This window comes from Penicillium arizonense (genome assembly GCF_001773325.1).
Source record: "Penicillium arizonense strain CBS 141311 chromosome Unknown PENARI_contig047, whole genome shotgun sequence".
Classification (NCBI taxonomy): domain Eukaryota; kingdom Fungi; phylum Ascomycota; class Eurotiomycetes; order Eurotiales; family Aspergillaceae; genus Penicillium; species Penicillium arizonense.
Window position 1 is genome coordinate 51,557 of NW_019173324.1, and position 25,321 is coordinate 76,877.

Here is a 25,321-nt window from a genome sequence, read left to right on the forward strand (position 1 = left end):
GATGACTTTTAGCAATGCTCCTTTACTTAGTATACTTTTACACTCAATTATAGGATCACATATTATTGGAGTTTAAGCGTGTATTGTAGTTGCCAGTGTGCGATTACAGCCGGCGCTTTTTCTTGCTCAAAGGGGGTTCTATAAATTGGACCAATCTTCGGGTCCCGCGGACGCAGAAACACTTCCTTCGCGGGGGCCAAGGAGATATTGAGTGATCTGGACGACCAAAGCGCGCAAATGCCTGTTGATCATCGAGCATCTCTTGCACGCACCTTGGGAAACCACCGATCTTCCGCCGGGACGAGGAACTAACAACTTCAATTGTGATCACTTCTTCCAGGCTTTTGACAAGGAATGCGACTTTCTTGCGGTAATAACCGCAGTCATAGCAACCGTCATCTTCCTCCAGAAGGCCAAGAGGATGTCCACGGGCAGTCTGAAATTGGCCCCCTGGAAATTCTCCAACAACTTGTTTCAGTAAAATCCTTGGCTGTGAGCTTCTGCAAAGAACTGAACCTTGACAAAGATACGACCCGTTTCTAGATACTGGTGTTTGGTCCAATTCGAAAAAGAAACAGCCAGTAACTAAAACAGCGCGGACTATATCGTCAGGCACAATGTATGTCGATGTTTCCAACTCTCCCAATACGTCCACGTCGTCTAGCCTGGGGAGAGAACAAGTGACAGGATGGTTTAGCCGATGAATATCTTCTCGCATGTGATCGGATATATAATTCAGCGCCTCGAAGAACCCCTGTTCTCCATCCATGGAAGGGGAGGACATGGCTGCTCTGAAGAGGCGAGGGACAGCCCCGTCTTTGAAGATATTACCAGTAGAGCAGTCGCCGTTTCCTTTCTTCGGAGTTGTGAATCCTGTACCTACCGAGATGAGAAGGTCATGTCGTCTCGCTGCCGGCCAGATAACAGCGGATTCCTTCAAGGCGATCGATACGGGGTTATTTGCGCGTACACCGCCATCTTGTAGAGGACCAAATCCAGGGAGCGTTTTTGTTCTAAAAAACCTAGCCTATGATTAACAACGGTATCTCGTGTTCAATAAAATAACTCACCACGGTGCCGCGACGCTACATCGAGCACTGCATACTGTCAGGTATCAATTCAACCAGTAAAGGAGAAGAAAGAGGGCAGTGACGTAAATATTAACAATGGAAAGCAGCTTGACATAAAAGGACATGGAATCTTACGCTTCCCAAAGGAACGGGTCTTGGCTTTGGTCCTGTGGCCTGAGGAACAGATATGCTCCTTCGACGGGACGAGGACCAACACCACGATAGTTTGCCATGACGCATGCTTTTCCGTCAGATGTTCGACTTGCAATGATAGCAATCCGGCTGCTCGAGCCAGAAGTTGAACCAAAATCAAACAGGCGGCGGTTTGAACTCAATCCGTCTTTCAGCACGTTATCTAGGTTTTTCCCATCATATTGGCTATCTGCCAAGAAACCCAAAAAGTACTTCAGCCATTTCGTGCATTTGGTGCTTGCTATTCCCTGAAGTGGATTAGACCTAGATTTAAAAACCTTTCGCGCAAATTCAGGAAATTTCTGAAAACTTTGCTCGGCCGTAGATTCGTTGAAAACCATATCCATGCCGTTCAGTGCCCCTGAGGTCCCACATATTAGCACATAGAGGCCTTCGTGAAACTCTATCAGCCAATGTGGAAATGAACAAGCAACACATACCAGCACTTGTACATGTGAAAAGATCCACTATTTGTGAGAGCAATATTTCATTGCCCAGTCTTTTTTCCAGTGATTGTAGTAAGCCCAACTGAATAATACCTCGAACTCCACCGCCATCTAGGCTGAAGACAACAGGGGATTTGGTGGGAGGGAGCTGTCGAATGACTAGCTGGAAACTTTCACTGCATACAGGACAATGGCGAATGTCAAAATGGTATTCTGCGGTTTTACTTGGCAATCCGAATATAACCACACAGGTATCACAGATTGCATGATGACAGGGGAGCATGTGCTCGGGCGACCGACACAGACATAGAAAACAAGAATTTGTTGAGTAAAGGCCTTTCCATTTGTTATAGAATTCGTGTAACGCAGTTCTTCTGATGCTTGCAGAAGATCGAGTGGGGCTCATTTCACGAGAAAACCGACCCATATGGGCTAAGACTAAGTTGCAGTCCTCTGTCGGATCGAGGCCCGTATGTATATTCCACGCTTTCCGACATTGATCGTTGTAAAGGTGCTCGAAGATGTCCTCGTGGCGGAAGCCTTGACCACCGTATTGTCAGCGATATCATGGAAACCGAAAATGCGTACTTACAATGCATCCCAGGGGGGTACGCGTTCATGAACAATGCGGAGGCAACAAAGGCATGGGTATCTTCGGTAGCGCAACCCAAATCTTTTGCATGACTTAGGAAGCGCACCAAGTGTTCCATGGTAACAAAGTTCATTTTGTGGCTTTCGCGGGCGACCTTTAGGCAATTCAAGGCTGAATTCTCTGGGCTTCCCATTTTAAGCTCAATTGTTCGGTTCCAGAGAGTACATAGTTGCAGGCCTGAGAACGATAAGCCCTGCTCAATCAGCTCTGTGCGGGAAATCTGGACTTGATCGAGAAGGACACATCGCAAGGGCTCGAAAGCTGCCTTGAGGGACAACATATGGCGATTTCGGAGATCAAGTATAGAAACCGGTAGCTGGATACTTGCATTTGGAAAATGCAAACGCTCCTTTACCATGGTACCATGAGCCTCGGGCATTTCACTGCATGTCAGGACAATGATAACGCGCGTGAAGCTAGGTGCCGAACGAGAGCCAATTTTGACGTTGTGATGTGGACTCTCGAGCATTTCAAGAACTTCTTGCATCTCTGAGGGGGTATCTACGAAAAAGCATAGGACATGTGTGAATGCAAAGAGAACATTGGTGATCACGTGTCGCCGTGTGTCTGCAGCGGACCGGGACCCTTCTTGGGAAATATGGTATCGCTGAATCCTCTCCCTTGACCGATCTGATATATTTGTTTTGCGCTCTCCATAACCATTGAATAAGTCGGTTTCTGCAAAGAGGACAGGGTTTTCTGTAATTGCAGTTTCCGTGCTGACATGTAGTTGGGCCAATCCAGTCTGTCCCCTCCGGGTAATATTGTTATGAGGAAACAACGCTTGAAGAGCTTTGATCCGGTTCCCATTACCTGCAAACCAGATTAAAGATGGATATTGGGTCTCGGGATGGCCCAACTCCTCCACTAGTCTTTCCAATCGTCCTGTGTCCACCAAACTCCAGCCAGTAGTTTCTGGTACGAGGTCAAGCCACGCTGCCATTTGGATGATTATCTTTAACGGTTAATGGTTCAAGTAATATCAGTAACCTTTTATGCCACAGTCTTTGTTATAGTCCTCCAGATACACATATCTACCATCCAAATTTTGATGCCCCCTTTTAAAGAACTTTTACAAACGGGGGTTCGAGCATCTCTTTTTTCTTACCATTTTATATCAAAAAGTGAGTCCCACAGGTTTCTCATAGAGCACAAGTCTTGAGGCCTGAACAGCTATAGACCCAAGGTTTGGCGCAACGAGGCTACCAAAAACACATTTTTTATTATCGTCTCTGTCAGCACAAAATTAGCCTTTGTCCTGTTGGGGCAGTTTTTCTTTCCCGTGCAGATTCACTCAGTTGATGGTATGGCAAAGGAAAAAAATGCTTAAAGAACAAACACGATCTCTCAATTCATCATCTAAGAAGCTTTGCCTGCTAATTGTAGCTGGCAACTACCGTTCATCTGAGGACCATGCACGCTATAGGAGGCTTCGAATACATATTCTTTCCCTCTCCCCCTATAATTCCTTCATTGTACCATACTTGCCATGTATGACTGGGCGCGAGTTTTACTCCGAAGTTGGCTTCGACCAAGTCAGAACAAGTCAGCTAACAAGGTATTTGGCAAACGCTTTCAGGAAATATGTGGCGACTGTGGACGTGTGAATCAGGGCACATTATACACTCAAATGCTTAGAGAAGAAGCGGAAATGGATTGGAAGTATAATCTGAGCGCTGGTACTGGTAACTGGGTGCTACTTGCCGGATATCTAGTGGTCCCGGGCACTTTCACATCCTTGGAAAACTCAGACCAAGTTGAACAAAAATTACAGGAAAACAACGCTGGACGGGTTTTGCTGAAAACTATACAGAACCCCCCACTTCTGGTAATTGCCTGTATTTTCTTAGTCTTTGGCGGGGTTTTACTGGGCTGGCTCTCAGTTAAATTTAAACACAGTTACTCGTGGCTGATCAATAGAATTTTCATGTGAGTGACCCCTTGTGCATATTACGGACAGATACTAAAGAAAATCTCAGGCCAGCTTGTATGAACGCCGCTGCTGGTTTATTGACCACTCTCGTGAATGTTCTAACGTCGCAATCCGGTGACTGTTCTGTCATGGCTTTCATGACTTTTATTGTGACAGGGGTTACTTTTATCTTGTTCCTCGCACTGTTTGCCATATTTAAATTTTGGAAGTTGAGGAAGGTTATTAAAGAGGACGAACTTCAGCATCTGTCAAGCCTCCCAAACCATCTTTTCACCTACCTCAAGAGTATTTTGCTTTAGAGCCTCGTCAGAGCTATGGGAATCTGCACGTGGTTTTTAGTATTCACCAGAGAATTCCTCAGCCAGCAAGCTCCTCAACGAAAATTGTCAATCCGTTGGTTCTTTAGTTAGGGCTAGATTTACGATAGTGTTTCCTGATATTAAATTCACTATAATAGTTCATACAGCGATACCCTTAAGGCATGATTCAGGTCTTTGCGTAATCGAGCTCCTAATCCATCTCTATCATGTCAAGGAGCTGAGTTCACTAGCCCGTCCCAGCCACTGTCTACATTGTGCCAGAAACTTTTGTAGAGTGTCAAGGTACACGTTCCGCGGCTTATTATTTCACCATATATCATCAAAGGAAGAGCACTACCATTGCACGCCGAAAAGTATCACATCGATGGGAAACATCTCGCGCTTTATGACCCTATGACAAGGCTGGCACTCTCTGTACTTGCACGTGCAGGAACTTTAAGGAACTAAGCATCAATTATATAACATTCATTGTGTGTAGCGATTTAAGGAACGAACGCAAGGAAGTATATGTTCTGAAAGACAATACAATGAACAAGAGAAGGGGAGTTCCCTCTTTGTTCCTACACTAGTAACCTGGCCTTGCCCTTTCTAAGTTTATCTCCAATTTTCTGTGATATAAGACCGACAGGAATATATACCGCTAAATCTTGGAATGGCTCATTGGTTTCCGAGGCTAGGTTACCCTTAGGTCAGTGTGAGAATAGAATCGAGGATCAAAAATAGCTCACAAAATGTAGGAGCAGTTTTTAGGCAATGAGTAGAAAAGTATTCATTTCATACCTTACATACATCTTTAGAACCCTTTCATCCCGGCCTTCTAGCCACTTGCTGCTCGTTTACGGAGTCACACCTTGTGCATTGTATAAAATGTTCCAAATTTCGCTACGCCGCTCCGGGAAACTAACAACAGGGGGCTTTGGAATCACCAAGCTAGGCGAAACAACAGGTACGTAATCTGCAGGTGTCCTGTGAACCGCAGGCTGTGAACGAGTCCTCTGTAATGGTCAGTTATTACCTAGTCCCTTCCACCTAGCCACGTATCTTACTATGTCTTCCGAGGTCGGGGCAGGAACATCAGGGTGAGAATGGTATGTATAGATCCTTCTGTTTGGCATTTCCATAATCAACCAACTTCGAATGCCGTATAGACTCCAAAAGTCATTGTGACGTCGAAGAAGATTGTTTCGACGCTTTCGCAGTTGTTCTTGTTTAACTCGGCTCATAACTGGTGCCATTTGTATAATTCTCAAGATTGACACAAAAGATTGGCCGGTCAGAATATGCCCATTAAGCTGAAGATATTGGGGACCGAGGACTTGCAAGGGAAGTTGCAGGATGTAATAAGAGGTGCTCTCTGCTGCAAAGAAGCGCACATTGCAACCCACAATACGTGAAAAAAAACCCCGCCTCACATTCTAACGGCTGGCCGTACTACTGAAGGTGCGCAGGCTTATTATTGAGTGACCATTTCGTCTAAAAACTCTTTTACTCATGATCTATTAAATCCCAAACTTTCTTTCATCTATGCATCAAACACCTGACACATGAACTTATTTTCGTATCTTCCGTTGAGGGCAGCCCTATGGATTTGAAACTGAAGGTCATGGATAGATAAGCGTGGCCCATTATGCTTTTGCTTTACAATGCAGAGCTAAATTCTTTTTTCTAGCGTCATTTGCAACTCTGTGTCTGCCTTAGACAGTCATTCTCGATACAGTATCGCCACGACTAACACACACTGAATAACTCTTCCTTGGCCCCGCCGCCAAGGTTCTAGCGTAGATGATCTATTAAGCAAGCCACTTCAAGCTGAGGGCTGCAGTTTTATGGCATCTGTAGTATGTCGCCACATAGTGTAGTGAATATCAAGGTTTCAAGTTCAACAATCAAACAGTAGAATTCCATTATACGAGATGCAGTAAGTCATAGGACCATACAAATGCCTTTCCTGTAGCGCATTATTTTTTTAATGTGCTTGCTCAATATTTTATACCCGTTAAACCCTTGACGATAGGGCCAAAAATTTGTTAGTGTGTATGGGTAAAGCCGATTTGAGAGTGACTATATTCCTCTATTAAACATTATTGCGGCAAATATGATCGACGTTACTATTACATGAGACCTATTAGGCTCGATATACATGACTAATGGTTAAAAGGTGCTTACTGGATTTTCAATGACTGTCTGAACCCCGCTTCCAGACTCCTAATTATCGAAGCTACTGTACTCATATTTGCCGGAGTAATTAACTTGAGGTCTCTTAAGCCCTAATCACTACGCCAGCCACGAAGGAGGTTCTCAAAATCTACGGACATATCTAGTCGATGAGTGATGAACATGTTTTCCTCCTCCCGAGGATCTAAAATGTCCATGTAGCCTAGACTTGGAACCTGGAAAGTATTAACCTCAGTTGTCCAAGTTTCGCCTGCTTATTAATTACCTGGCTCTCGATGTTGAGGCTGAATTTTCAAATTGATCATGCCGTAGCGGTCATCGTTGGATTCCTTCTATGTGGTTTTTTAATGTTTCTGTTTTGAAAGGGTGATGGAAAAGCTCTTTACCGTATTCAGCGTATTCTTTCTCCGCGGTTCAAAAGGAGAGGTTGGAATTACTAGGCACGAACCCTGTAGTATAATCAGAACACTTCGTTGGAATGCTCAATGGAAGACCAACTATTCCAGTGGTAAAGGCAAGGGCAATAGAAATCACTATCCATGCAAGCATGGCATATTATGCAGTTGGTGTACAGGGTTTTGATCTTCTGGTTAATATGTCTGCAAGCGCACTGAAAGACGAATTTTTGCTGTAAGTATTAAATTATACCAATAGAACACCGAAACTTCAAGCGGGAGAATTGAGCATGCATTATTTAAATAAACGACATATATAGCAGTTTATAATTATATCGCCAAACTCACTTTTCTTTCCAACCCATCAATACTCGGCTGAATTATTTTAGATCTTGCGACGAAAAATCAAGGAATAAGTGACCATCGTTTAGAGGTAGCATCTTGAACCTCTTCAATAAAGCAGACCTCAATTACCGAATATTTATTCGACGATCCTCATATCAATTAATCGATGGGAGTAGGCTCGCCCTCAGCATATATTCATCGGGTTTGGCATGAAGTTACATTAATATATAGGTCAAGGCCATAGCGACGACAGCTTTTGTTTTCCAAGAATATTATAAATCTGTATATTTTCTATCACCGAGCAGCACAAATGTCCAATTGGCAGGATCAACTCACCAACGATGCGGATTCCTCCTACAGTGGTACTACTTTCCAGTCCAATGATCCCGATGCCGTAGACGTCACCTTTTCTGACTATGAATCCGAATACATCCCGTCAGAAACAAGTTCGGACCGGGCATTCATTGCTCCGGACACCGACACGCTCTCCTATATTTCCGACAAACCTTCGGAAGAAGGAAATTGTTGCAGCTTACAGGTATGTAATGTGGAAGACATAAAAGATAAAACCATTCACTAATGACCGGTAGCCATCATCTCCGGGGAGGAAAAAGCCGGTCAAAACAATCTCAAAAAGAACCATATACTGTAACGGCCAGCAAGAAACTCAGTTTCTAGTACTTTGGTACTCTTGGGAAAAGGAGGAAATTTTTGAATAATCTGTGACGGCCAACAGGCATCAAAGAGAATTATCTCGCTTCTGGGGTTCATGTTGACAGCGGAGAGTAGTGTCCATTGAGATGCCAATTGCGGTCTTCTGATAAAGACGTAGGTAGTTTAATATGTCGAATGCAGTTCACACGAATGAAACCTAGCAATTTTGGTTTTACATCAAACCTATGTTCTTTTTGTTTGACCCAGATATAGCACTGTCTCACTCGCTGCTCGTACGTCACATATTGGCTTGAATGATCGCGGGGACGTATTGACATGGCATTAGTTTATTGTTATAGCTCAGGGAACGATTGATTCTCTCTTTTATGAGGGGCAGAGGGAATCGTTTATACAGCGTGGGGATGGGAGATAACAGCAGTATCAGGGGCTTTCAATGGTGTTTAGTGGTGCTACAGCTTTTTATCCGAAATTTTGCGCCTGGTCAGTCTTATTTTCCGACGCAGTATTTAGTGACCAAAAAAGGCAGCAGCGACTATTTTTTAAAGACTAGATTATCTTCTAATTAACATGCCGTAGGCAAGCTAAAGAACTTAATGAGCAGCGGCAATAGCAACCCTCCCGATAGAAAGGCTCCTGGGCCGATCATGAATCGCCAATGGCTTGTGCAGAATCATGCTCAAAAACAGGCCCGGGAGAGCAGCCTTCCCAGTCCTTGAGAATACCAAGGATACCAAGGCGAAAGCTTTCAAATGCTTGCTCGAAGTAGACCAACAAGGCTTCCTGGTTGGTGTATCGATGCTCTAAAACCTCTTTCTCCTGGGACAAATGGATATTGATTGCACGAAGCGCCTTGTTTTCCCTTTCGAGGGTCTGGGTATGGGCCTTCTTTGCGGAATAAGACTCCCAAAGCGTCGAATATAACTCCAATATCTGAGTCGACGGCTGCGGAGCGTCGGGGTGGGCTTGTTCTAGTCCCTTTAGCCCTACAAGCAGTGGTTCGCAAGGCTCATTATGAGGCTTCGGATGGGGCTCCTGGGCCAATATATCTTCGGCCCACTATCATAATGAATGAGCACGGGTCTGCGGACTGTTACAAGCATACTTACTAGCAATTTTTCTGCCAGCTCGTTGGCAGAATGAATGGAAAAACTGTCTTCGTGTTCGAATGGCGGACACACTGTGTTTCGTGAGTGCCTAGTCTTTGCATTCGGCTCACAGTCGGGGCTGTCCATATTTTTAGAAATTGTAGCAGAGTTGTTGCCGAAATTTTGGTTTATGTAGACATTTTTATACTACTACCCTTAAGTTTAGGGTGGGTAGCCTGCTTGTCTAGATGTCGGGTTGCCCTTTCAACAAGTTGCGGGACTGGCGATAAATTCGGGCGATGATTATTTGCTTCATCTACTTCAGGAGCAATCCCAATGCTGCTGTGTTATTGGTCCCGTGCTCATTCGGCGGGCCCTCCTTGGACATGCGCAGTACGTAACGGATTGGCCATTTCCCATCAGTAAAGTCGCCTTGGCTCATCGATGAAATGAGGGAAGCCCGTCTCCAGCGTGCGATTTTGTGGGCACTGGAGATCAAATGTTATTTGCAAATTGACGAATGTTTGCATGGTACGGCTTTAGAGAAGGCGTATCGGTCCGTACAGAGGCAATTGCTCTCTGTACGGAGCACAAGAGTTTAAAGGTTGCTCTAGGAGCTGTTGATTTGGCAAAAGCGATCAAAGAAAACCACCCTTGGGGTCCGAATTTAGACGAAAAACCATTGATTGATCTCGCACCGTCTATATTACGAGATGCTTGTGCTGAAGTGTGTCTCTGGATTTGTTCGCGTGGCAAGAGACCTTCAGGACCACTTGAGGACCAAGCCCGGGTCAATCATTCAACAACCCCCGGTGAACAGTGTCTCCAAACTTTAGATCAAACCCATCGGAGAGGCCGACGGGCAGACTACGCCAAAATTGCTAAGTCGCTTCGGAATGCAGTGGCCGCAGCTTTATCTCACAGGGACACGGAACAGATGGTTGCAAGGCTCGATGAGCAGATCGCCTCTTTGGAGGCAGACTAGATCTAGCTTTGCGGGTGCAGTTGAATAGGGCTTGAACAAGGTAGTTTCCATTACAAACATAAATGTATTGTAGTAAGAAGAACAAAGCAGAGTGCAGGTACCCTGTAGCTTCGAATTGATTGGCACAACTCCACTACGAGTGGTGGCGGGACCCGTCCTCATCGAGGGACCGAATGTCCCTTTCAATTCAAATGGAGGTCCCGTGAACACCATCTCGGATCGCTTGAGCTGCAGCAGGTTGTTTACGGAGATGGGGTGATTGCTGGGTTAACGATATCAAAAACATTGGGACGATCGGCTTGGTAGATTATTTGTGACCGGGCTTCTTTGAATAGGATTTGTTATACAGACATGCACCCTGGCCCTTACGAGGTGTAGACTCTCATAATTGTATACATCCATGTATCTAGTTGTGCGAAGTACGAGTTCCTAGAACCGAACTTGGAAGTCTCCCCTGAGGCCAGAAATGGCCAAGTTGCTCTCCGTGTTTGCAGGTTGCCCGGGCGATTGAAGAACTGAAGCGGTAATAGCATCAAATAAATGTACCCAAATTCCGCTCGATCATTTTCCCTGCTCAAAGTACGGGTGATTCTTACACATGCTGGCAAGGTAGCTTTCGTATTATCGCTTATCAGTAGTGGCATCAAGCTTCAGAAGGCTACACATGTCAACTTTGGCCACAGATTTTGGCCTGGCACTGTCTTCATTAGATCTGGGTAACGTCTGAGGCGCGATACGTTGTTAATTGACTACCATCAGTGGTGTTACGAAATGTCGCCTTGGTCGGGTACAGAAAATGCTGCCCTCGTCTTCAATTGCATGACGTAATCCCGCTCGTGCCTATTGGCGAACAGCAGTCTCTTAGTTGAGGGCCATATAAACAGCTTGTGGGCTGCAGCGGTATGCTCAACGGGGTTCAAGAGCTTACTCTCGGGCTCGCTGTTCGAGTCGCGGAGCTGCTCCACTGTCAGTTGTGCGCATACTTTGTAGTACCCTCATCCAGACTCGCAGAATCCAGAATATTAGCAGTTGCGGTTTATGCCGTATGCACCTGTGCTTGAAGATGCATGCCCTGATCAAGGACTGACTTTGGAACGGCCAGACGTGCATGAACGGCTTTACTGAGCCACGGTGCTGGTTTCGTGCCGGAAGACAACTTGTGGAGCTGCTGACCAAAGTGGGTTGTTGCCTTACGTTCATGCAGTTTTCCAGGCGATCCTCAATATTCTGTTCGTGTCTTAACAATATCTGCGACCTTGCCTTGATTGTACTGCAGTGCCTATGTATAGACCAGTGGGGTGTTTCCTTCGCAGTAGGTGCAATTCGGGTGTCTTTTTGTCACACTTTGCTTTCCTGGGTCAGCATCTATTACAAGTCTATAGCTCGAATGTCAGCAATTACTCCTTCAGAAATACTTGTTAAACTCAGCCAACCAGAGTATCTCTAGGTGTCTTGCGCTGGCGGGCCCCACGTGCCCGATTTTGACAATCATATCAACGGCGGCGCAGCAGCTCTAGTTCTGGAAGGCGGCCACGAACTTTGGAGCAGAGGGTAGGGGTCGAAAAAGCTTGTATGTTCAGCGCTAGGGCTGGTCCGAAGGCAGAAAGCCCATGTGAGCGCGAAAATTATAGGGAAGCCGCGGGCGGCGAGCCATACATTGCTGGCAGGAATTGGCGTGAGGAGAAGTTGAGGTCTCGGCGCTAACCAATATGCACGGCGTTAGGAAATAAAGAGGCGGTCGTTGGGCAGTATAGTCATCTGGAAATTTTTGGCGTAGCGGCGGGGGTTGGGCGGGGGGATTTCGAAGGACGGACGGCGAGAATGATGCCACGGAGGTTCGCAGGTTACATGCGGCCCTTCGGGTATGCGATTCATCATAGATATAGCAACCGAATCCGCGGAGGTTGGAGCTGCCAGACACGTTTTCCTCTGATAGTGTTGTTCGGTACTTGACAACGTCCCTTGAGCAGCCAGTGTACCGCTCAGAAGCGGTTCACCCTGGCGAAATGAAGACTCTGATCAACAAGGCGACCGGAGAAACCAAGTGGAATATAGAATGGACGTAATGAATGGTGTCGACAGAGGGAAAGTTTAAACAATGAAGTCAGGATCTTGCCATCCGGAAGTGTGTTGTCCTTTGACTCAAATAACACAGGCAAAATGCGGTGACGTTGCAGATTTTAGGGGGGCGAACGAGGTGGAGTAGAGGAATTGTGGGATTTCGACGATGATCCGACCAGGGGTGCCAGTCAGGGCGAAAAATTGAAAGAAATGATAATACATACTGTACATAAGTGAAGATCGAAGGGACAAAGTAAAAAAAAGAAAAAAAAAACAAGCGAACGAGTAGTATCAATCGTGTAAGATGCCCCTACCTGTTCGGGGGTACGAGCCGCTAATACTAAGTATTAGAGGGGAGTATCATCAACTCACATTTTTAGGTATGGAAACCCCAACACACTCAGCACATGATAGTGATGGTCGCAGCAACTCAAGCCATTGCTTGTTCGTTTCCACCGATATGAAAGTCGTGGTGAAAATTCACGCGGAAATTCGAGTGATTCAAGTTATTTGAAGCTTTTTTGTGACTGAATGGTGTAACTATATATATTGACGGTATGATAGGAGAGACTCTTGAGAAAGAGCACTGAAGATAATGCTTGACGACCAACATAACAGCAGTACAAGTGACAGCTCTGCCATCTTTTATTTTCTTGCAGTATCCACGTAACGATCCGGTGGTGAGGGTACATGTAACATAAGAAAGACTTGTTTGGAAATGGTTGTTGGTGCACCTGAATAGTCCCGCACCTCATATGCTATTTGACCGACTCCATGATCCAGGATCCCCCCATTTTTGTTCAACAGGTTATGAGCCCGGCTAGTTCTCTTGCATGGTGCAGGTTCAACCCTGAGTTCGACCAATTCTTTTCTCTTCATATCACATGATTTTTGAGCCTCATACAGTGTCCGCTGGGCCCTTGAGCCGCCTTTCCTGGCTGAGTGTATGGGTGCAGACGGGGCGTGTTGGAGCACCTGAATAGCCTGCACCTCATACCGCTGTTTGACCGTGTCTAATATACGGGGCGCTCCCATTTTTGTTCCACAATATTATCCTTCTGCTGAAGACTCAACATACTAGATGCCGTTTCGGAATAGTGCGCGCAGTCCTCGAAAGATATAAAAGCCCATCAATGCCCACCGAGAATTTCTAACACTGAGGTTCACCCTATTTTCTGTTCAAACTTTTGCCGCAACGCTGACCGTGGGTGGTTACCTGGTTACCTTTAGACATAGCAGGGCAACCGCGGCTGGAGACAATTCTTTGACAATCCGGTAACTAAACACAGCCAACTCTATCATTCCGATGAGTCCTCTTAGGTCTCCACCCTACCATTAGAGGTTTGCCATCCGTTTCTCGCACTATTTTGAAAATCACTGACGGCTCCTTCTTGACAGGAGCTCCATGGTAGCCCACTGAGAAAGCTTTGAGTTCTCTGTACGCCCTGAAGCACAGCTTTCAGTCGAGGGAGAAACTATTTCTCGGAAGATTGCAATGCCCGAGGCAGCGAACGCGGCACTGGCTATGAAATATCGGCAGCTGTTAAAGACAATGAAGCCGCAGAACAAACGCTTGAGGTAAAAGGGCGCTGACGAGACTGGCGGGTATCGGCCAAAATGGACCTATTAGTTAGCCTGCTACTGTGGTGAAGGGACCCACCAGAGAAAATAACAGAAGGAGTAATAAATAGCGTATGATATTACATGGGCAAGGTAAAGTCGATGTACTAGTAGGTGAACGATAGCATGTTTACCATCCTGTGAGGGTCTACCAGCATGCAGTGTATCCCAAATATCATTCAAAAAGCAAGTTCATCTAGCGTTTCCAACTTGTCCACTAGTACCATAAGCCACATAACTCTCCTCTCACGTAATATCAATCAGAGTCCGAACACCTGTCTATCACAGCTCCTAGTTCCCGGAACATGTGCTGGCTTAGCCGAAACCAGGCGGTACCGATAAAGAAAGAGAACGTATTCCTAGGACATGTCGCGAACATCCACTCTTTCCCGGTCCGATATATCCCGAAGCTTAGGCCGCATACGTCATGTAACTTGAGCAACTCCTCTTTTCTTTTTGGATCTATATTGAAGGTGAGGTACATCACAGGCCAGGCGCTAATCATGCACGCACCCAAATCGAGTTGTTTGATCGCCAGGGGGTAAAAGTAAACGAACCTCGGATGTAAGCAGAAATACCCCCGGAGTGGACCCGGTCGATCGCGCGTGGGGCGCGCGCATTTCAAGCAATTCTACGAATGAACCATTTCCAATTACTCTAGCAGGTTGAAAACTGGGAGCTTCCTGCCGCCGAAAACTGAGCATACAACTCATTAATTTTTTGCTGGCTGCCCTAGTTCAGCTGAGCTTTACTACGTCCCTTTCTTGCTATCTGCCATGCCAGAGGGCAAAACCACTCAATCGGTAGCGGCTCCCGCCATAGCCATCCCAATCACGCTGGCCAGGGCACCTTCCCAACCAGTTTCACCATCTCCCCCTGCCGTCAATAGTCCACTTCGTGCCTCAACCCAGAGAAAAACGCGGCGACGTGTGGTATGATTTTGCAGCTTTTTATGAGGGCGTAGGAGTAGTGTTGACCTTTGAGCTCGTTATTCACAGGCACTCGCTTCCCTCGATCCGGAAAACCGTCCGCATGAAAACACCCAAGAAGATTATTCCGACCTTGTGCACGCAGACTGCAAGTTCATATTTGAAAAGGCCGACAGAGATCGTCGGCAGCTTACGGCGCAACTCAAAAAGGCGACGGATGCTGCGCGCAAGTTCAACGCAGAAAAGGTGCGATTCAATGCACAACTCCGAAAGCTCACGTCAGAGTTGAACGAGTCGAAACAAAAGAACGTCGATTTGGAACAACGCCTTAAGGAGTCGACTGTGGACCATCAGATTCATATTCTACGGGAAGAACATAAGAGAATTTTAGAAGAGTTGGGCAGGGTCTCTTCGTCTGTGTCAAGAACAATCGATTCAAAGAGAGATGAATCCCAAAGCATATACCTGAGCGGTGTTAATTCTTCTTCCGATATTGCTCAAAGCTCTTGGACACAGGCTGAGCAGTTAATGCTGCACGACGATCAAGTCGTTCCAACCGGATTGACATCAATACCCCCTACTTCCAATTCTTTGATGGGGCTGCCGCCTTTGCACACGTATAATACAATGCCTTGAGAAGTGACTAAATAATACTTTGCGAGATGATTATCAATACAGAATTCCTCTTCTCAGTAAAAATTGGATTCCAAAAAACTTTTACCTCTCTGGCTTACACTTTGTCGGGTCAAATTTGTACAGGCAAATCAGCACGCTGTATTTCTATACTCTATCTCTGCCACCACGTTAAGACTAAAATAACAAAACCTTTAGTAACAAACAACATGCAATTTAAACAATGACGGTGGATCCGTTATCCTGGCTTTTGCCAAGACGGGGAAATAATGCGATGTCCGGATTAGGTATCCACCGTTGTGTAGATCACCTGGTCTGGACTGCTCGGAAGCTGCCTCCCATCAATGACTAGTTTGCCATAAGATTCGAGATCAGTGATGGCCCAAAATCATGGCTGGGGGTTTGCGTTTGCCTGGTTTGCCAACGTCTCCACTGATTCCCCCTGCGTGTGATTTACTCTTTGCATGTCAGCCTCATTCTTAAACTAACGGCACACCTACAGATCGTCACGTGAAAGGGAATGAAGTGTTTTTGTCTGGAATACTACGAGCTAACAGGTCCCATCCTGTGATACATATACCGCGGCGAGGGGAGTGCAACCCTGTGGATGAAGTTATGGTTCCCTAAGCGAGAGCTACGCTGGACCCAATTCGCTCCGGAATATGGGCTGAAACCGAATCAGGGACGCAGATTTAATTCCAAATACTGTTGGATCACCTTCCGCAAGACTTGTGTCGGGATGATCTTGTGCGGATCGTACGATGCTGCTATGGCCAAAATGGTATCGCGGTGTTCACCTAGATGGAGTACCCGGAGCTTCCGAGTCCAATGGCAAGACCAGCGGGAGGGCCACCCTTCCATGACACTAACCCAATACGAGGTACACAGGCGAGAAAAAGCAACGTCATAGTTAGTAGGCCTACTGCCATGATTAAGTCAGTCTTCGAGCAACCATATTCTCACCATAATTAATGGCGCACTATAGACGGAAAGTGAAAGACAGCCGAACTTTCCGCCCAATAATTGAGTCTCGGTGGAATTACATGGTGGCTGATAACCCACAGACTCTCGAATGTACAATGTACGAACACCTCGATTAACTTGAATCGGCCTGACTGTCGTAGAACCGTGGAGCCGTTTGGCAAGTGTTAATACGATGAATTAGAAGAATGATGAGTGGATCTCAAAGAGGCCAATGCTTGACCGATCCCACTGTTGCTGATCCTCTACCGCATCGTCCCGCACGCACAGGACGTAGCCAGGCGCTTGCTATAAAATTTAGTGGGGAACAATTATTTCTTCTGCCGCTAACCAGTAATAATTAATCACGAAAAAGCATTAAGCGAAAGAAGGATCGACCCAACCGCTGAAACGGACATTTCCCCCGCTTAAGGGTCCGTCGATACTACCTTCCCATTGGTGCTACACCCGAGGGTAGATCAGGGGAGAAATGCCTGTTTGTATGATATCCCTCGGTCGGGGCGCACCGTTGAGCCGAATTGATCAGCAGCAAAAAAAAAAAGAGGAAAGAAGCTAGGGGTAGATCCAAATCAAGCAGGGCGGATGAAACACAGAGTGGATCAAGATCATGACATCCGAGTTATGTATTGACCTGTGTTAAAAGGGGAAAATAAGCAGGCCGGCCAGTAGCCATAGCTCATAGCTTGCCCCCATTTGTTCTTGACTGACAAGTTGCGGCGAAGCGAAAAGAGGGGAACAGATTATTTTCCTTGATTCGCGGGGGTGGTTATGCAAAAACTCAAGCCTCAATATCAATGGCGGCATACCTGACTCTCCAATTGGTACTAAACAAACTTGACCAGGCTTTTGCTCGATTTCCTGATTCGGTGATCGGCGTTGCTGATGTGCCCCTTCATGACGGGTCGGAATACAGGATACACTTACAACAAGAACCGTTGGCCCCTATCGGATATACTGCATTCCTCTTGCGGTAGGGCGAAGCTTATTTATAACGGTTGTGGTTCTATGTGGGGACAATACAAAGCCTCCTTAGCAAGTCCTGTACTGTAATACCGATGGGATTTTGGGAGGAATGCTGCATGCTACTGTCATAGAGAAATCCATAGAAATTTTATTATATTGTTTGATATTATAGCTCAGTGGTATAGCTTTTTTTGTTTTCTGTATGTCGCGGAGGACGAGAGGATACTTAGTGGGAGGGGCGGGGTGGGGACAGTAGCGCATATTCTCCCATCAAAGATCGACCACATTGTTTCCAAAACAGACAAAAGACCGGACCATATTTTCAATATCTCTCGAGTGCGGGCTTTTTATAACATAATACTGGTAGCTAAGCGCATATGCCACCACCAAGAGGGCATCATCATTCTCTTGCCAACATCGTATCTCTCGATTGCCTATAGACTTCACCACTAGGTACATTTCGGGGTCTCATTATGGGAGACGCTTAGATTTTCGTCCAACGACCCCATCTTTGCCTTTGTTTCCTTCCAATGCGGCGATAGCCTCTCGGAGTTCGGCAATGTCTGCCTGCACTATGGCCAAGGCTTCTTGGATAGCCGGCATCTCATCATATTTTTGAGCCACCGTCTCCAAACTCTTCTGCGCATTTTCGTTCCACCCGTTCTGCCTATAGAACTGGTCCTTCAGGTCACTGTAAGATCGAATCAGTACAACCAGTTCATATCAAGAAGCGATGACTCAACATAATATATTTCAGGACTCTGTTCATACTCACCTCACCTGGGCGTCTAACCTAGAAGCCATGTCAGCCCGGGAATGAGTTTGATTAGAGGTCAATAATTTGGCTTACTCGGTGTAAACGGTATAAAACCATCCATGGAGCTCGGGGGGCACATCTTGAGCAGATTCACCGCTGTGTGTACCCAGAGCGCAGTATCCGCCCTCTATTACATCCGGATTGCCATTATCCATCTGTAAATAACCCTCATCCACATAAGTCTGATCATCATCGTACTCGCAATCTTCATCTTGCTCAGCGGCCGGCGAGTCGGGGGTGCTCGAAATGTCAAATGGCTTGGTGTCTCGCATTTTGAGCCATTGATCTGCATAGCCCAGTGAACAATCTTCCGCTTCATTATGCGCCATAATGAATTAAGCGATCGTACTGAAGGAGAAGGTTGAAGTATGACAAGTCATTCCTTCGCAGGGAGGAAAGGATAGAATATATACCCAAAGGAATGGGGACCAAGCGCGAGCCTAGGCCTTTCTTTTGCCCTCTGGTAGTTCTAGAGACGCCTGCCAAAAGATAGTCCAGGGGAAAGTTGTCTTCTACCCTACGTTTCAGACATCTGCGGGCCATGGCTGCGGGTGGATCTTAGAGGAGCGCAGCAGTACTGAGCGGAGATACATCGCTATTTTGCGTTTTTTTTCCCTGCTCGGGTGACTCGCTAAGGGAATGTTGACGACATGATTAATTTCACTGCAGAGCCTCTAGGAGGACATGGTTATCTGGTTGTACATCAAAGCTGATAGAGAAGACCTGGTCATCACTACGAATGCATGCTACTAGTAAAACTATGAGCCAGTGGTGCAAGGCTGCGTAAATCGGTGAAGTTGCGTGTTGGCTGAATTGAATCATTGCTCTTCTACCTCGGTCAATTGCTTAAATCGGCAAGAAACGGATCTGCTGTTTATTTAATTGCTGTTTATTTAATTGCTGTTTATTTAATTGCTGTTTATTTATTGCTATTTATTTAATTGTTGTTTATTTAATTGCTGTTTAATCATTTGTCCTTTAATTGAATAATCATTTAATAACTCCATTTGCGGCCCCTGCAGCTGGACTCCGCAAAATAATGCGCTACAAATTCCCCACCTAGCGAGATGGCAACGTTTTATTATCATCTAGCTAATACGGCTATCGGCTCTAAAAAAGACAATTTTTTTTTTCGCTTGGATTAAATCCCCTTCTGCCCACCTTTTCTAGGGGAACTTTCTATTCACCAGCAGACCCTGTTAAGTTATTGCGCCTTCAGCCTACCCTTCTTGAGGATCTACCTTCCAGTGTCAATGGTGATGGCGCATGTCACTACAGTGACAAAAGGTCCTTACATACCATGGTCTTCCGAAGAAGAGGAAAACCTTCCGAAATGGGTGCCGCGCTATCAGCACCTTCCCTGGAAGAAAATACAGGAAGAGTACGTTCGACAGTTCAAGATCCCACGATCAACACACTCGATACGAGGAAAATACGATCAACTGCAGAAGGGAAAGCGCCGGCAACGCCCCATTTCAAAGAGGGCAGCTGAGCTACACCAGATAGCAGCACGCCGGACACGCCATCGGCAGCAGAGGATATGGGCGGTGCTCCCTGCGTCTCCCCCGCCGCTTCATCTAAGGGAACTCGACCCTCAAGTTCGTCGAATCTTACGTCAGATGCAGCAGCTTGAGATTGCTCGGCGCCATACATCAGCAGACAGCTCGACCGCTGAGGATGGTCCCCAACATCTCCCTTCACGGGTCTGCAATAATCCAGGTAAGTGATCCAACCTTATCTATGTTACACAGCTATAGCCTATGCGAATTAGTGCTGACAGATTCATTGGCCAAGCATCAAAACCCTCCTCCTACCAGCAGCCTGGCCAGTCGACCTATGGGTCGCAAACCTTTTGGCAGATCTATAGGCATATCACTGGGGCAGATGGTGGCAGGGGGTAAAAGTCAGACCATGAGATCCCTTTATACCACAATACTGTGGCAGATAACGGGACCTATTATGAAAACAGTCTAAGCTTCCTGCTTTGCCGTTAGGCAGGTAGATGGTTGTAACAATATCTCTCTACATACATTATGCCGATGTGCCAATATACACAATAGCAATCTTACTCCCCCCCACTGTTACTCCCATTTATCAATTGAAGTATGCTGCTGGAGTGAACGTGACCATCACTCAGGCAATGAGTCACTCTGATTGCTGGTTTGCACTCGTCCTGTGGGAAGAGTATGAGCCTATATGGGGAGTTCTTCTTGAAGTTTGATATTTAAGCATCCATGTGATCGGAGGAATCCTCACATCGCAGGGCCGCCATCATATCTATATGACGTAAGAGCTGTGAAAAAGATCTCGTTCTCAATAAACTGCCCTCTTAGGAGGATGAAACCTGGGTTGGTTGACAAATAGCTGATCATCTGCCAGGGGCCTTGCCGAAATCTCATACACGCAAATGCTAAGCGAGTGGAGGTTTTTTACATGTGTTCACGAAATATGATGCCCACGCTGATCACGCACTTCATGGAGCAATGCAGATTACTTGAGACATATAACGGCTCTGTCCGATGCTTACAGTATCGCAAATCAGAGCTTTGACCATCCACTAAGTTGAAACTACGGACTAGGCCATTATTCATGTTCATTTACTGTTCTGAGCAGTACAGGCAAAAGAAGCATAATTCCGTTACCTGCTTCAGCAGCTGATATACAGTTAATAGTTCGGAGCACCAGGGACGGTGAACAACCGTCGTTTCAGTGCTTCTACCGGCCTGCTTTCTCAGCCTATCGGCCTTGCCTTTACCTTCCGGATTGCTGCGGGGCTTCACCTAGCCGGCCAGAGTTTTGCCCCACGTCCGGGTTCAGGGCCGCGCCGCCCGTATCAGTTGTACCTTGGGCGTATGTTTACTAGTACCGACGATCACAAGACGGTTCACAGGTAGCGTCAGTGCTTTGTGGAGCCTTTAGCCTTGAGGGATGGTGAGTGGAGACATGGATTGGGGGCGGATTCTGGACTCCGACAGAACTCCTGACTCGATCAAGGAAAGAAAAGCTGCCCTCAAAGCGGATCCATCCTAGCCTTCCGTGCTCCCCGTTCAAATCATACTGCAGAAATGAAGCCGAGGTACGCTAACAAGATTAAGATATCCAGATGATATTCCTTTACAAGGTATAGTAAGTCGAGTCACTGGATACAGGAGCTTCGTCCTACCCATGCTAGACTCAGAAACACCTTCATGATCAGCAAGAGATGAAGATAGACATGGCCTCATCGCCTCCTACATAAGAAACGATACTGTAGCAGGTTATGACTCTGCGAATGAATCTCTCGGCCCTCGCCTTGAACTAAGAAGGGTCATTCCCGGGCCATAGGGAATTAAAATTCTAGGTATAGAAGGCCTCTATAGCAACGGGCGGGAACATATACGATGGGCTAATGATACATCTGCTATGCCCATCACCTGAACTGCTGAGCTATAGGAGCAAGGCAGATACTTCGAATACTGGAAATTTGCATCCACACGCGACCGAAGCAGTCTCTGACGGAGAGGTAGAAGCGGTACTCAAACTACGTTGACCGTAAGATTATCGCAGATTATGTTTGGGAACCAAGTAGTCAGGTCATGAAGCCATATGTGCGAGCGAAGAAGCGTGTTAATCTCTAGGCAGAGGAAGAATAGGCCGACTGTACGGTGAATCGGCGAGGCGTACAAGTTGAAGACGAGTTCACTTCTGGGTTTGATCGTCTGGGTATGCCAGAAGCAAGCTCTTTGGAAAATTGGTCAGTGAGATTAATACTGTGATTAACTTGAAGGTAGGTAGTCAGTCTAGCCTAGCCAACCATGCCTGTGAGTAAATCATCGGTTAATCACCTTCTTAGGATCGGATGAAGATCCTGCGCCCCTCGTGACTATTTAAGTATGCGATCACCTTATATATTTGCTTCTTGTGGCCAGACGGCATTTTTCCCCACCTATCAGCTCCTCACTTCTCCTTTCTCTGTATTATGAACCCTACAAATTGGGATGCACCTTCTATGTCGCGGGTCATACAAAGCCCGTTACACGGAAAACCAAGATCCGGTGTAACTTACCACGGCGCTCTTCCTGATCTAATAGAACAATGGAAAGCCCCAATTCCCACCCATTACTTGCAAAGCCATGGTACCCCGGGCCAAGCTTTTAATACACAGAAGCGGCACCAAGCTCCACGCTCGAGGCCTGGATCATGGACACCGGGAGAAATCAAGAAACTCATCAATCTTCGAAGCAATGGCTGCACATGGACGGACATAAGTGAGGAGCTTCCTGGAAGATCACATCTTGCCTGTCGCCTTCGGTGGCAAAAGCACCAGAGGATGGATAGGCTGGACAAAGTAGCGAGATTTGATGACAGGTATTTGGTCCACAGTCAACCGGAATTCCCCATCACTCACTATAGCATGGATAGCAGGTACATGTCTGACAGGTGGCTGATGGCTCCTAAGCAGTATATTCCTTCACAACAAGCAACTGAAAGCATTCAGTGGAGGGAGACGAGACAAGAAATCCCTGGACGAGCTACAGGCATCAGCTGTACCAATACTGCCGCTGAAATGAACGTCATTGGTTCCACTAGACCACAGATCATCCCAACGCATACAACCTCTCTCCCAGGGATTGCTGGAAGTCGTGAGCCGCCAATAAAACAAAACACAAGATTGCCACCAATCCGCACAATCTTCGGTGATCTTCTTAATGCTCGGGGTTTTAGCCAGGGACAGTCTTGACTTATCAAGTGGGAAAAAAAAGCGGCTTTCATCCAACAGGAAATGTTGTTAGCAACGTTAGGCTTGCGAGGTGTCACGGTGGATGTGGAATAGAAGGCAAGTACCGTCGCCTAGGGGCCAATGGCGAATCTCTTAGCTAACATCTACTATGTCCTGCCTAGAGCCCGAGTGGACAAGCTACCTGGTGTTAAGTTATTTGTAGAGACGGCGTTTGATTTATTTAATATACTTAGTTTACAGGGCTCTAGCTTAAGGTCCTACAAAGCCACTCAATCAACGTGTCATTAATTGACACGTTTTCATATGCTTCTCCTCTGTGCTTTCTTTTGCCATAAGTCATCATACCCCGAGGGACTAAACTGCCGATGGGTTGAAAATTGTTCGAGGAGGTTGTGTACGGATTGATTCTTATGCAGTATTAGCAAAAGGGATCGAAGTGGAAATGAAACGCTTAGCTTACCAATCCCACGTCTTCAGCGTCCTCAGATACGAAGTTGATTAACGTGTTGACCAATTCATGATTCCCAAGTAGATCATCGATCCACCCATCAACATTTCTCCAGTCCCAATGTCTTGTAGGTCCCCTCAGATGTGTGTGTCTCTTTAGTATAAGGGCAATTTTGGACTCAATAGCATAGCATGACCGATCAAATCCTCTTCTTTCGAGCAAACCACGGACAGATTTAGGCCGAACACCTCGAGACGTGAAGTAGACAGCGATTATTATCTCCTCGTTTGACCATGGGTTGCCTGGAGCCATAGTGAGAAAATTTAAATGAGTCTAATTTTGGGCCACAAAGAACAGACAAATATTCTCCTGCTACAGGGATACAGGCTTAGCTTTATCGCGATGTGAAGGCTGTCTTAATACACTGACAAATATGCAGGCCGCACGGTGCCGGTAGACTTTCAAAAAAGGTCTGAGTTGGGGTTTGGAAGTTGCCTATCTTAAGGCTATTTTATGGTCAGAGGAGGGATTGGGACAACACCTGGCACAAAACAAGTAACTGAGGCCCAGTGCCATCACTATTGTCAGGATAGGCGACTTGTGTGTATATTATAATTCACGCCTCTGTCTCTATTGGTGATTTGACATAGAAAGCCTGTGTATGCCCCCTGAGCTTTTCTTGTGAAAGATCTGCTCTGGCTTGTCTACTTGCATTGCCCTTTCCGGCCCGGGCGCCAGTTTGAGCGCAGAAGATTTATGAAGCAAGCCGCATCAAGGCCAGGCCCGCAGTATTGTGACGTCGTCTGTGTTATGCCGCCATATAGTATAGTAAACATGTACCGTTCAATAGTCAAATCGTAGAATTCGACTCCACGTGGCAACATACTGAATTATACTCAAGCATTTTTCTGTTGCCCTTCGGCTTGCTCAATATGTTATCTGCGCTAAAGCCTTGGTGACGCACTAGGAAATAGTTACTCCCCGTGTAACGGCCAAGTCGATTTCGACAATGGTTGTACTCGCCGGTAGTCGACGCGCTCAGCAGTGTGTCATCCTTACTGCGAGGCTCTGGAGCAGGAAGGAAGGGTAAGCCAGATGATGCATCGCGTGTCAAGACGATGGACGCTGTCTTGGATTTCGAGAGATATCATAACGGTTTCGAAGTCACGCGCAATACGAGCAGCGAGCACCAATGGCAACTAAGCCACGACAAGCCTCGGCAAGGCTCCAAATTCGTTTACGAAGTAGTACACCCTAAATGTAAATATATGCATGGATGTGTATAATTGCTGTAGGCTACAAATCGCTTTGCGAGGGGTTCGGGTTAATGGACTGACTGTATTACTACGACTGCAAGGTGAGCAGCGAGTGACTGGCTATTCTGGTCATCTCCGATACTAGGTCTAAATTTCAAAAGGACTTTGTAAATAGTCTAACATAAAATCTCGAAGATAGATCTTAGCTTCCCCAGAACAATCGTGGTCTGCGTACTAGTCTCCAGCACCACGAAGAGGTGTCTATCTTTTCGCCAGAGGGAGCAAACGCTTTAAGGCCACGCGGAGGCACTACAATACCGGACTTTCTCAAGGTCGGGTAGGGGAGCGAACGCTATCAGGCCACGCGGGGGCACTACAATACAAGGCTTTCTCAAGGCCAGGTAGGGGAGCGAACGCTATCAGGCCACGCGGGGGCACTACAATACCGGACTTTCTCAAGGTCGGGTAGGGGAGCGAACGCTATTAGGCCACGCGGGGGCACTACAATACAAGGCTTTCTCAAGGCCAGGTAGGGGAGCGAACGCTATCAGGCCACGCGGGGGCACTACAATACCGGACTTTCTCAAGGTCGGGTAGGGGAGCGAACGCTATCAGGCCAC

The 25,321-nt window shown here is 46.5% G+C and overlaps 7 protein-coding genes across 7 annotated transcripts; 3 read left to right on the forward strand and 4 right to left on the reverse strand.

Annotated features, from left to right (window-relative positions):
• Nucleotides 1-1,201: 1,201 nt before the first annotated feature.
• On the reverse strand, nucleotides 1,202-3,303 carry PENARI_c047G01364 (uncharacterized protein; the record flags this gene model as incomplete). The annotated part of the gene is made up of 2 exons (XM_022637307.1): nucleotides 1,202-1,623; nucleotides 2,301-3,303. The coding sequence occupies 2 exons, from the start codon at nucleotides 3,301-3,303 to the stop codon at nucleotides 1,202-1,204; spliced, it is 1,425 nt and encodes a 474-aa protein (XP_022482829.1).
• A 2,146-nt stretch (nucleotides 3,304-5,449) lies between these two features.
• PENARI_c047G07013 (uncharacterized protein) lies at nucleotides 5,450-5,775 on the reverse strand (the record flags this gene model as incomplete). The annotated part of the gene is made up of 2 exons (XM_022637314.1): nucleotides 5,450-5,608; nucleotides 5,746-5,775. The coding sequence occupies 2 exons, from the start codon at nucleotides 5,773-5,775 to the stop codon at nucleotides 5,450-5,452; spliced, it is 189 nt and encodes a 62-aa protein (XP_022482826.1).
• Nucleotides 5,776-7,838: 2,063 nt separating this feature from the next.
• PENARI_c047G00943 (uncharacterized protein) lies at nucleotides 7,839-8,247 on the forward strand (the record flags this gene model as incomplete). The annotated part of the gene is made up of 2 exons (XM_022637306.1): nucleotides 7,839-8,066; nucleotides 8,119-8,247. The coding sequence occupies 2 exons, from the start codon at nucleotides 7,839-7,841 to the stop codon at nucleotides 8,245-8,247; spliced, it is 357 nt and encodes a 118-aa protein (XP_022482836.1).
• A 598-nt stretch (nucleotides 8,248-8,845) lies between these two features.
• PENARI_c047G03171 (uncharacterized protein) lies at nucleotides 8,846-9,435 on the reverse strand (the record flags this gene model as incomplete). The annotated part of the gene is made up of 2 exons (XM_022637308.1): nucleotides 8,846-9,259; nucleotides 9,310-9,435. 2 exons carry the CDS (start codon nucleotides 9,433-9,435, stop codon nucleotides 8,846-8,848), a joined length of 540 nt encoding a protein of 179 aa, XP_022482822.1.
• Nucleotides 9,436-14,730: 5,295 nt separating this feature from the next.
• PENARI_c047G07439 (uncharacterized protein) lies at nucleotides 14,731-15,519 on the forward strand (the record flags this gene model as incomplete). The annotated part of the gene is made up of 2 exons (XM_022637315.1): nucleotides 14,731-14,886; nucleotides 14,953-15,519. The coding sequence occupies 2 exons, from the start codon at nucleotides 14,731-14,733 to the stop codon at nucleotides 15,517-15,519; spliced, it is 723 nt and encodes a 240-aa protein (XP_022482834.1).
• A 2,412-nt stretch (nucleotides 15,520-17,931) lies between these two features.
• PENARI_c047G08774 (uncharacterized protein) lies at nucleotides 17,932-18,606 on the reverse strand (the record flags this gene model as incomplete). The annotated part of the gene is made up of 3 exons (XM_022637317.1): nucleotides 17,932-18,151; nucleotides 18,236-18,253; nucleotides 18,311-18,606. 3 exons carry the CDS (start codon nucleotides 18,604-18,606, stop codon nucleotides 17,932-17,934), a joined length of 534 nt encoding a protein of 177 aa, XP_022482835.1.
• Nucleotides 18,607-19,610: 1,004 nt separating this feature from the next.
• Nucleotides 19,611-21,171, forward strand: PENARI_c047G00264 (uncharacterized protein; the record flags this gene model as incomplete). Its single annotated transcript, XM_022637305.1, has 4 exons — nucleotides 19,611-19,658; nucleotides 19,726-19,996; nucleotides 20,058-20,164; nucleotides 20,950-21,171. 4 exons carry the CDS (start codon nucleotides 19,611-19,613, stop codon nucleotides 21,169-21,171), a joined length of 648 nt encoding a protein of 215 aa, XP_022482825.1.
• Between the last annotated feature and the right edge of the window lie 4,150 nt (nucleotides 21,172-25,321).